The sequence below is a fragment of the Pelobates fuscus genome, chromosome 2 (genome assembly GCF_036172605.1).
Source record: "Pelobates fuscus isolate aPelFus1 chromosome 2, aPelFus1.pri, whole genome shotgun sequence".
NCBI lineage: Eukaryota > Metazoa > Chordata > Amphibia > Anura > Pelobatidae > Pelobates > Pelobates fuscus.
The window spans coordinates 141932096-141944982 of NC_086318.1; the positions used below are offsets into that span (position 1 = coordinate 141932096).

At 39.6% G+C, this 12887-nt stretch overlaps 1 protein-coding gene across 2 annotated transcripts in view; it reads right to left on the reverse strand.

The window, feature by feature from the left end:
* Nucleotides 1–9917, reverse strand: part of LOC134586878 (zonadhesin-like) — a 51040-nt gene extending 41123 nt beyond the window's left edge. The window contains exon 1 of one of the 2 annotated variants that reach the window (XM_063442781.1): nucleotides 9803–9917. In XM_063442781.1, coding sequence (XP_063298851.1) covers nucleotides 9803–9870 — 68 coding nt within the window. In that variant the 5' untranslated portion in view covers nucleotides 9871–9917. The remainder of the gene's footprint in view (nucleotides 1–9802) is intronic. The other variant, XM_063442782.1, reaches the window with a different exon arrangement.
* Between the last annotated feature and the right edge of the window lie 2970 nt (nucleotides 9918–12887).

The window sequence follows — 12887 nt, forward strand, 5'->3', positions numbered from 1 at the left end:
GAGCAGCAGAGACTGGCACCTTTAAGTCAGACAGCATGGCCAATGTTTGTTTTGTATCCCTTTATGTAAGACAGGATCCCTCAACAAAAGGTCTGAGGATCTGATCTATGTAGATGCTCCCATTTTGGGTCAGGTTTTCAATGCCTGGCACAATGGGGCGACCTGGAGGTGAAGTAAGACTTTTGTGAACTTGGGCAGGGAGTAAAAGGTCGCTATTCTTGGGTGACGATTAAGAATGAATTCATACTCATCACCCGATAGCAACCCTTCACTGCGGCCCCTGCCAAGAATTTCTTTATATTTTTGTAGAAAGTCATTAGTGGAATCCGATTTAAGTGTCCCCATCACCCAATACTCTCTCCACCATTTCGATATATTTTTTTTCAATTTATAAGTACAATATTGCCCCCTTTGTCTGCTGGCTTTATAATAAGGTTGTTGTCATTTTTAAGGGAACTCAAAGCCTGCGGTTCTTTTTTAGATAGATTATTATTCGTATAAAAAGCTTCTAATATTGATCTTTTCTATTTACTTTTTCATTGTTTCTAAGAAAAGGTCAATATTTCTATAGTTCCCTAGGTAGGGGGTAAACCGATTTTGTATTTGAGATCAGTATAGTTTGGGGAATGATTCTCATTATTTTCTTCCCATAATTTCATCAGAGTCATCAGACATTCATATTTAGTAGTGGACATCTCATGTGATCTTGCCTTTTTCTATTTGTTTATTTGGTTGTACTTATGAAGTACCAACTTCTGACTAAAACGATGTAAGTCTTTAACCCGTGTGAATTTGTCAAAAGGTGGAACGGGAACAAAACATAGCCCTTTCTCAAGCAGTGCAAGGTGGTCATGACTTAGAAAAAAAATGTGGGAGATTAATGATTCTCAAATTGGCAGCACCTATTGTATACTGATTGGAACCTAGAATCTATCCCTACCCCTCCCCTTATTGCTCCCCTTCTGGCACCCCCTGTCTTGTAATATATGCCAGTTCTTACAAATTTGTATCCCTTCCAGGTGGTCCATCGATTAAAAAAAAATTGACCCCTTTCTTTAAGACACCTTTGGGGTTATGCTGTGTGGAGGGAGTGGGAGTCTGTGGCTGAGGGTGGAGGTGAGGTTGCAACTGTCTTGCTGATTCAGTATTATCAGTGTCTGAGGTTTTCAGAATTAGTTCTCACTCTACGTGTAAAATGCCTATAGACATTGCCAGTTGGAGTCTCTAACAAATTTCTGATGTTTCCGTATTTTTATAGTGTGTTGGAATTTGTCCAGATTATTCTTTAGTTTGGTCTCATATTGAATAAATTCTGGATCAGCTTGATACTGTTTAACCTTGTCAATCTATTGCTATAATTTTGAATGAATTCCCAGCAATTTCTCTTTCTCATGTTTAATTATAATTTACAAAAAGCGCCTTGATCATGCACCGGCTGCAGACTCCCACTTGCCAACTCTGTGCTCTCAGTATAAGAAGATGGTATGTTCCAGACCCTCAAGCCCCTTGGAATCTTTTCTTTTTTTTAATATAATTCTCCAATGAAGATATGAGACAAAAGAAGGGAGAAATCTGTCCTATGAAGTATATCACAATATACGCAGTATAGGAAAACAGTTAAAAGATAACCTTTATTAAATCAACAGAGTAATAATAGAGAAAACTTAACGAAAAAAGGTAGGGGGAAGTATGGTAAGACACACTAAAGTAAAAAAGAGGTGTATCAAACCAAAACTCAATAAATAATAAGAGTACTACTGCCCTACGGACGCCTAAATAGCAGTACAATACGCCTACAGAGGTGTATATGTGTGCTAGTTGCCAATGCCAAAAAAGTTTCTAATCAACTGTTAGTAGGCAAGTGAAAATGCTACAATTCCAGAGAAACAAATAAGGCAGGCAACGATATAGAGTAATATTGTAGATGTAGTATCGTAGTGGCAGCAAAAAATAATAAATAAAAAATACCGATGCCGTACAGTATCAAAAAGTATCCAAAAGTAAGTCTCTTTCGGAGAGCAATAGTGGCAGCCACAATGTTGATGCCGTACAGTATCAAAAAAGTATCAAAGGTAAGTCTCTAGCCGAGAGCAATAACCGGTTAATGAGCTATATAGAAGAGACAAGTGATACTAGGTAGCGGTATAATAATACAGTATCACAAAGTATCCAAAGGTAAGTCTCTAACTGAAAGCAATAACCGGTGATTGGCTATATATACGAGACAAGTGATACTAGGTAGCGGTATAATAAAGGGAAAAAAGGGGGGAGCAGTAATCCAACTAGAAAAACGTCAGATTAAAGCACACCTCCCTCAGGATACAAATGTAAATTCCCATGTAGAGTCTAGCCAATCCTATTCATAATAGTTACTGCCGTGGAGCAATCAGTGGCAGTAACTCAATGTAAGATACCTCTCGTGCTAACCGTCAAGTCCTAATCCTACACCTAGTCGGTGTGTACATAATAGACTAAAAATGGTGCAGGAAAGGTAGAATGGTGCCTTCATGGGCACCAGGTATAGTAAAGTGGCAGAAGAGGAGGAGGAAAGGAGGGTATAACTCTAAATATAGTAAAGTAAAAATCAGTATGTCCTTAATGCCAAGATAAGGATATGGGAAATACCCTGATTAGTATGGGGGTTCCCTTGAGATTCCCTTGAAATTGCAAATAGTACCCTGATTAGTGTTCAAGGTTCCTGTTCACTCAGACAGCTAACTATAGTCCCGTGTAATTCGAAGAACATCCAGGTTGCTATATGATAATGCGACCGGAGTCAATAATACTCGTCAACCGGAAGATAGAGAAAATAATGTCCGAGGAACAAAGGTAACCTTAGAGGAACGGGTAAGTATCAGACCCGAAAGCGGGTAGTGGTAGTGTTAGTGGTAGGTATCTAACCCAGTGGTATTTATCAAACCCAAACCCGATGCGCGTTTCGCCTGTGTTAAGAGGCTCATCAGGGGGAAAGACTTCCCTGATTCGTCAAGTTTAAAAAGCCCGCTCACGGGCCTCATTGGTTCCCACAAAAGTGAAGGGGAGGGGCCAATGTACGGTAGCCGCAAGGGCACAAAATAGTGTTCCCTGCAAAATTCGTCATGTATAACTGTATGTTTCATTTGTCATTGGAAAGATAACCAACGATGTACTGTAAAAATGCATACTGTTTACAGATTGTATGGATCAAGAGTAAACACACTCCATATAATTTAATGGAAAAACCTAATGACAGGTCGAAAATTACGATTAGTAGTGGACCCTATTAGGGCTCAGGTCACTCATGGATAATACAATTGGTAACTACACGAATGTAGAAATAAAGTCAGATAAAATAAATTAAATAAAACGGACTTAATGGAAAATAAGTTTACACCAAGAATAATGTGATAGTGTATAGGGAATGAAAGAAGTCAACATAGGTCATGAACCAAAAATTGTCCGTGACTCAGTTGGCACGCTGCAATTAGGTTTGATAGTGCATAGATAGAGTGGCTGAAGGGTGGTTTTAATACCAACTGGCCCTTTCACAGAAATGTTTGGATATCATACCAATATACAACAGTTATTGAACATCAATTCATATTACGGTAGCACACAACACAATTTTTTGAATGACTGACCTTTTAGACCGATTAGGTGACCATAACCTAGGTCATGACGAAATTACCAATGTTTTTTCTATTAATCCACTAAACTCCAATGACCAGTGACAATATTAACACCGCTTTCTTTAGCATCCAAAAAACCTATCAGGACCAAATTAGAAGTTTCTGGGAACTCACCAGTTTAAAACAATACTTAGAACAAAAATTGGTCCCCAGAGGACTACGTCCAGAGATACTACTGCCAGACAAGATCCAGACGGACGAGCAGTTAAGCGAATGGAACTCTATCCTACTTGAATGCTCCTCCAGATTAATGGACTTTCTGGTTAGACTGGAATCCACAAATTTTGAAGTAATCAACTCTAAACTCAAAAATGACATTGCTGGGATTAAAAATTATAAAACTGACGCTCTATATGTACAAATGGAAAATAAACTACAACAAAACATTAACAACTTCAGACACCATCTGAAAGTTAATAAACACAATAAGTTCCAGCGGGATTTTAAGGACTTCAAAAACGGCAGAATCTTTAGGCAGTCCACTAAGTATCCCAGGCGTCGTAACAGTTATCAGGGCTCCTCCTCAGGTGAGACTGACTGGTCCGACCAAGACCAACCATCTCAAAGGAGATGGAGATCTCCGTTTAATCGTAACATTGACCGCCCAAGAGATACTAGTTCCTCTGTGAACACTAACAACAAAAGTATACAAAAAAATCCTGACAAGACAGTCTTGTTTCTGGATATCCCAATATCTACGGATATTATTAATCCTCAGACCTCTACCAATCCCTCTTCAAACTCTTTTTTAGATCAGGATCAGCCGCGACAACAACGGGGTCGCCTGAGAGACAGGGATCGCTGGGCATCCAAGAACCAGAGTCGCACCTCGAGGCAATAGCCTCTAAGAAAGTCATAAATCTATCGGACTTTCAATTAGAAAATCACCATCTCACTCTATTAAATCGTGGTCTCTCTTTTGTACCCACCCCTAGTTGCAATAAATTCACCTGGTCCAAGGACCTCAATCTGTTTGGCCGCAAATTAGCTTTGAATATATTTCATGCCAAAAAAGATCAACTGATGGCCAATGAAATGGGTCTCTCGTTACAGGATTATGAATTCTCAAAAACTTTAGACACTCTCTTGGTCGAAAATGATCTCTCAAGACCACTCACGGATTTCAAACCATCAAGCTACTTTACGCCTAACTTTGCTGATTCACCCCATGTTGACCTCTCCGTCCAGATGTCACTAAAAGAGCTGGAATCCACACCTAATCGAATCTCTGTCACAAGTAACTTAAGCTTTATGGAACGAAAAGCCTTAAAAGACCTCCAAAAACAGACAGAGATAATTATAAAACCAGCTGATAAAGGTGGTAACAGCGTCCTTATGAACCGCTCTGAGTACATCGGGATGTGTATGTCACATCTTGATGACTCACTACACTATAGGGTTCTCCCTTCGGACCCCACTAAGATCTTTGTAAATGAATTGGATAAACTCCTTAACGATGCCTTGAGTGAACAAATCATTAATAAAGATGAATTTCGTTTCCTTTACCACATAAAAATCCCACCATAGAGACATTTTACTGCTTGCCAAAGATACACAAGGGGACTTGCCCCCCTCCTGGCAGACCCATTGTGTCGGGCAACAATTGCCTAACAGAATCTCTCAGTAAATTTATTGAGAGAATTCTTCACCCTATGGTGGTAACATTGCCATCCTACTTACAGGACACAAAATCAACTCTGCTGAAACTGCAAGTAATGACGCTCCCACCGTATACCCAGTTGGCTAGTCTTGATGTAGTCGCACTATACACGAACATCCCCCATGACAAAGGTCTAAAGGCATGCAGGTTCTTCTTGGAGAACACTGCTTACAGTGACCTTCAGACTGACTTCATTCTAGCCATACTTGAGTTTATACTAACTCATAATTACTTTGTCTTTAACGACCAATACTATCTACAGGTCTCTGGGACAGCCATGGGGACGGCCTGTGCACCCACCTATGCCAATCTATTCTTGGGATGGTGGGAGCAGTGTATCGTCTCCACACCACAGTTTGGCCATTTCTGTGAATTTGTCTTAAGTTGGCATAGATGATCTGCTGATAATGTGGTCAGAATCCGTCCCCATGTTCCAGGAATTTGTCATGTCTCTCAATGACAATGACATTAATCTCAAGCTAACATGTCATTGTTGAACACGAATTGGTCTTTTTAGACCTCAAGATTCTGTTACAATTGGACGGGACCATCCAAACAGAACTGTTCAGAAAGGCTACCTCTACAAATAGCCTGTTACACTGGGATAGCCACCACCCGTTCAAACTGAAGGCCTCTATTCCCTATGGCCAGTACTTGCGGGCTAGACAGAACTGCTCGGTAGACCAAACTTTCTATAAGGAATGTCAAATCCTAAGATCTCGCTTCAAGGAACTTGGCTACCCAAATCGAGTATTGAAAAGGGCTTTCCATCGGGTTTGCATGGTGGATAGAGAATCCACCCTGTCTCCGACCACATTAAGACAAGAACTTAAGGCCCCACGTTGCATTGCCACCTATGATCAAGGATGGGGACCTATGTCCAAAATTTTGAAAATCAATTGGCCAATACTCCTCCATAATCCTGTACTTTCCAAAATGTTACCGGATTATCCTTTGCTAACAGCATGCAGACCTTGTAACCTTCAAGACCAACTTGTCCGGAGCCATCTAGCATCCCCTCTGCCAGCTACGAATTGGCTAACAGAGACGAAAGGGACCTACAGATGCGGTCATTGCAAGGCCTGTCAGTATATTCTACCCTCCAAGTTTACCACATCTACCCAAACTCATATCACTGTAGAGACAAATGCTCTGGTAAACTGCAGGACCACTAGAATTATTTACCTAATTACCTGTAGCTGTGGTATCCAGTACATTGGGAAAACGTTCCAACAATTTAGGCGTAGAATACTACAGCATGTGACGTCCATTAACAACATGGTCACACCAACCCTGGTGGCAAGACATATTCAAAACTTTCACAAGGGGAAACCTGACAATCTCAAATTCCAAGGTATTGAGAAATTACTTCCAAACCCTAGAAAGGGTGATTTTAACAAGGTTCTGTTACGCAAAGAGTCCCAATGGATTTTCTCCTTCAAGACATTATCTCCTCTTGGCTTGAATGAGGAATTCAATTATACACCATTCATACATTAAGACCATGTGTTTATGGGACCTCTTTACTCCACTACGGTGTGTAGGCTTGTCCTATTATCCAAATCCACCCTTCAGCCACTCTATCTATGCACTATCAAACCTAATTGACGCGTGCCAAATGAGTCACGGACAATTTTTGGTTCATGACCTATGTTGACTTCTTTCATTCCCTATACACTATCACATTATTCTTGGTGTAAACTTATTTTCCATTAAGTCCGTTTTATTTAATTTATTTTATCTGACTTTATTTCTACATTCGTGTAGTTACCAATTGTATTATCCATGAGTGACCTGAGCCCTAATAGGGTCCACTACTAATCGTCATTTTCGACCTGTCATTAGGTTTTTCCATTAAATTATATGGAGTGTGTTTACTCTTGATCCTTACCATACAATCTGTAAACAGTATGAATTGTTACAGTACATCGTTGGTTATTATCTTTCCAATGACAAATGAAACATACAGTTATACATGACGAATTTTGCAGGGAACACTATTTTGTGCCCTTGCGGCTACCGTACATTGGCCCCTCCCCTTCACTTTTGTGGGAACCAATGAGGCCCGTGAGCGGGCTTTTTAAACTTGACGAATCAGGGAAGTCTTTCCCCCTGATGAGCCTCTTAACACAGGCGAAACGCGCATCGGGTTTGGGTTTGATACCTACCACTGGGTTAGATACCTACCACTACCACTACCACTACCCGGTTTCGGGTCTGATACTTACCCATTCCTCTAAGGTTACCTTTGTTCCTCGGACATTATTTTCTCTATCTTCCGGTTGACGAGTATTATTGACTCCGGTCGCATTATCATATAGCAACCTGGATGTTCTTCGGATTACACGGGACGATAGTTAGCTGTCTGAGTGAACAGGAACCTTGAACACTAATCAGGGTACTATTTGCAATTTCAAGGGAATCTCAATCTCAAGGGAACCCCCATACTAATCAGGGTATTTCCCATATCCTTATCTTGGCGTTCAGGACATACTGATTTTTACTTTACTATATTTAGAGTTATACCCTCCTTTCCTCCTCCTCTCCTGCCACTTTACTATACCTGGTGCCCATGAAGGCACCATTCTACCTTTCCTGCACCATTTTTAGTCTATTATGTACACACCGACTAGGTGTAGGATTAGGACTTGACGGTTAGCACGAGAGGTATCTTACATTGAGTTACTGCCACTGATTGCTCCACGGCAGTAACTATTATGAATAGGATTGGCTAGACTCTACATGGGAATTTACATTTGTATCCTGAGGGAGGTGTGCTTTAATCTGACGTTTTTCTAGTTGGATTACTGCTCCCCCCTTTTTTCCCTTTATTATACCGCTACCTAGTATCACTTGTCTCTTCTATATAGCCAATCACCGGTTATTGCTTTCAGTTAGAGACTTACCTTTGGATACTTTGTGATACTGTATTATTATACCGCTACCTAGTATCACTTGTCTCTTCTATATAGCTCATTAACCGGTTATTGCTCTCGGCTAGAGACTTACCTTTGATACTTTTTTGATACTGTACGGCATCAACATTGTGGCTGTCACTATTGCTCTCCGAAAGAGACTTACTTTTGGATACTTTTTGATACTGTACGGCATCGGTATTTTTTATTTATTATTTTTTGCTGCCACTACGATACTACATCTACAATATTACTCTATATCGTTGCCTGCCTTATTTGTTTCTCTGGAATTGTAGCATTTTCACTTGCCTACTAACAGTTGATTAGAAACTTTTTTGGCATTGGCAACTAGCACACATATACACCTCTGTAGGCGTATTGTACTGCCATTTCGGCGTCCGCAGGGCAGTAGTACTCTTATTATTTATTGAGTTTTGGTTTGATACACCTCTTTTTTACTTTAGTGTGTCTTACCATACTTCCCCCTACCTTTTTTCGTTAAGTTTTCTCTATTATTACTCTGTTGATTTAAAATAGGTTATCTTTTAACTGTTTTCTTATACTGCGTATATTGTGATATACTTCATAAGACAGATTTCTCCCTTCTTTTGTCTCATACTCACAATTAGGGTTACCCCCTGCTCTGTCCTCCTTGATTGGTTCGGCCACCCTCGTTTTTTCTATTTATCCAATGAAGATATCTCCCAACTTAATTTAATCTGTTTTTTATAAAATTTTTGGAGATTATTAAAAGATTGGTTGATATCAGAGGAGGTAGAGTTAGATGAGTCTAGTTGTTCAGTTGAAAATACGTTTTCAGCATCTCTACATATGCGGCTGTCTGGTTTGTTAGACAAGAATCCCGCCATATTACCCGAAGGTAAATTTATTTATTGGATATGGCATGTCAATTATCTAAGTAAATTGTCCTAGGTAGTAAAAGCTCAAGAAAAATAAAATTCAAAAACCAAGACGGAGGAGAAAGAGAAAGTCTAAATCCACAGTCTTGTGCAACAAAATAGGTAATATGGGCATAACCCAAAAAGAGCAAATATTAGAAAAAGGAAATAACCTATAAAAGGAAATAACCTATAACCTAGAATCAAGCCTCAAAACAGATTACCCATTACCATATTTTGGAAAACTTAATATAAAAACTACAGCTTCCAGTAGCATGTAAATACAAAACCATGTACTATAGTAATGTGCTGCAAACAGAACAGCATTAAATTAATTAAAGCCTCACTCAGCATATCTAACTGTAGCCTTATCAACACACTGCATAAATATGTATGGGTGCCTAAAATGTTCTTTTAACTAAAAGCAATTATATTTCAATTAGATCTCAGTAGAATTAAACTGTTTGTAAATATATTATCCAAAGAGATAGTTCAATTATTGCAGTACCAAGCCGATGTTCTGCATGCAATTTTAATATTACATTGAGTAGAATCATTATACATAATAATCTCCAATATATTAAAAAGTTTCAAAAATGTAAACATAATTACAAATAGTTAAAATTTACTGCAAGGTAATAAATATGTAACAGCACTCACCCTTCAGTCTTTAAAATAAAGAACTTAAAAAAAATAAAAATAAATGCAACTTTCCAAATATTTCCCATATTTGCAAGTTTTCTGTCTCCAAAGTCACATTTGCAACATGGTGAATCAGAAGCCTTCACTTCCACTAAGGAGTAGTCATATGTCTCTGTTTAAATTGTGTGGGAGGAGATGGTCATAAAAAGTGTTTATGGAACATATAGGTAATTAGCTGAGCAAAGAATGCTGTCTTTTGTTCACACAGAGATATAATAGCATAAATGCTTAAGAGTTATCTACTTTCCTTTTTTTCTCAAGTTCAATGCAAATTTATTTTTAAAGCACTGATTGATAACTTGAGAAGGAACCTGAAACGTTAGACTGTAAAAGCAGAAAACTCACACTTTTGTTAAATGGCCATTTATAAGCAACTCTGTTATCATCAGTTGAATAGACCACTGGAGTTTGAATAGTATTATGTTTTAAAAGTGCCTGTACTGAACATTTTCTAGACTAGGAGATTTAGATTTGACAGAATAAAGATTCAACCGAATTTCAGGGGATCAGGTAAGCAACCCAATTCCAAGCCAATGGATGCCCTTACGCGAGCATGCGCCCCAAGTAGGTGTTGGCTGTCATCCGTTACACTCACCCTATTAAAAGACTAGTGTCTGAGAAGCCCAGTTGCAGTAGATGCTTTTGATAATTGGAACTAGTGTCCTCCCGGCCACCACACATGGACAGAGTGTTGGGAGCTCTCATATTGAAGAATTAAGGGAACTAATTTCCCCCCAGTCCCCACGCATTGGTGGCATAATGAATAATCAATGGGGGTGCAGACATGCAATTGTCCGTCCACCCACCGATTGGCTTCAGGAAGAGTATTAAATATGATAAGGGGGTTGACATGCCACTGCCCACGTATTTACATGTTATGGGTAATGTTTCCCTCCCTCCAGAACCTAGCCAAATTCCCTCTCCCCCCCCAAAAAAAATCTACCTTCTCCCTCAATAGTGAGGAAGGCCCAATACATCTAATACCTGTAAAGAAATAAATATATACATACTTTTAGATGTCTTTTTTTTTCTTCTTAAATCATATAGAAATTATAGAAAACCATAAAAACCAATAAGGCTCTTAATAATAAAAAGATGACTCAATTTGCAAAAACTATACTTTTTAAAAATCCTTATTCTAAATTTTTTAATATATATATATATATATATACAAATAATAGTGATGGTTGGCTGCACTCACGGATTCTTTAAAACATAACTTTTATTTGTAGTATTAAGAGCAGATCAACGATTGAGTCCCTCTTGTGGATTTTCATCAGGATGCTGATGAAAGTCCACAAGAGGGCCTTAAATGTTGATCTGCTCTTAATACTACAAATAAAAGTTACGTTTTAAAGAATCCATGAGTGCAGCCAACCATCACTATTTTTTTGGATACTGGAGCCTCGGTGATATAACTGATGTCATGATCTGCTCTGCTCTGTTCTGATATCTGGACTTGGCTTCTGGTATCCAGTACTCTTTTTGCTATTCTTGCTTAGTTTTCCTTGTTTTTTTGGTTTTCTAGTCTATGTCTGGTTTTCTTTATGCTGGGATTTCTGGGTTCATTCCTATAGTTCGTCCCTGGATTTCCCAGTCTCCAGGTTTCCTTTAAATGTTTTTTTATGTTGCCACAACCGTTTGTTTTCCATCATTCCTTTCTGTTTCAGAGTCCTGCAGGCAGCTGCTCAAAGCTTCTGCCCTTTTTTGCAAGTAAGCTCTATATATGTCTACTTAGGATGTTTTAGCATACATTAGGCAGTGTAGGACCTGCCAGATATGGGGTACATTGGCGTTGTTGGCAGGCTTATGCAATGTATGATCATATAGTGTGACTAAATCCCCATGATTTCCATATGTAGTACTTAGTTATTTCTCCTCTTGTTTTGCCTATGTTATCTTGTCTTGTTTTAGTTTGTATACCCAGTCCATGTCCAGTACTGTCCAGTCATGCCCATGTTATGTTCATGTTTTCCTCATGTCTTGTGTATATGTTCTGGGTTTAGCTTACTATCTTTCTCTGGTTCTGGGTTCTATTAGTTCTGTCTTGTTTTCATGTTTGGTGCCTATCTCTAGTCTATCCTTGTTTTTAGTACTGGATACAATCTTGCTGCAGAGCCTCCCTATTCAGCTCCTGGGAGGTCTGCTTAATTTCCAAGCTCCTAGTTCCTGGTATCCGCTGAAGCTGATTCAGGGTCTTGGTATGTGGCTGCACAAACGCTGGTGCTCAACACCAGGAGGCGTGCGGTTACCCTGCACCAGACCCTGCTAATCCACCTCCACGCTGAATACTCCCACTTATCATCAGGCATATTGGGTCCCAGTCCACGCACCACCGCCTGGACATTGTGTCTGGGTTCCGGGCACCGGACTACCACCCCCACCCTGACAACTGAAGCCTGAGTGCAAGGTACATTTGGTTTATATATATATATATATATATATATATATTGTAACGGATCACCTGGCACCCCGACTTGGTACCTCCGTTAATGGATGCTCCTAGTGCTTCCTGAGGACTCCAAGCACTCTGGCAGACACCATAATCACCGAATCCAAGAAACCTTTAAATTCTCCCAAGCGTATGAATGCTGTAGACCATTGAATAGGAACCATACGAATAGGCTTGTACCCCTAGCAGTCAACTGGAACAGCATACAATAAATCCTTCCCCCAATAATGAGACGACACATCACTTTGAGGTTAAAACAGGAACTCTGGACTGGCTCATCCAGCCTGGCTTTTATTACACTAATCCACATACAGGCCACACCCAGGGGGAGGCATAAAATAACCAATCACATACATGGTTCAGCCCACACATCCCCTCCCCTCAGATAACATTAAACTCAATTATCCGGTACACTTTTTCAGCCAAGTTCTGGATGTACCCCAAAACCCGGGGGTACACCTTTAAATCCAGCATCGCTGGATAGCCCTTATTCAGGGGGGAAACATATCCAAAATTCAAGTAATTCGGATGAATGGTTCGTGAGATATGGGGTTCCAAAGATTTGACCGACCGCATGGGTAAAGTATCCGA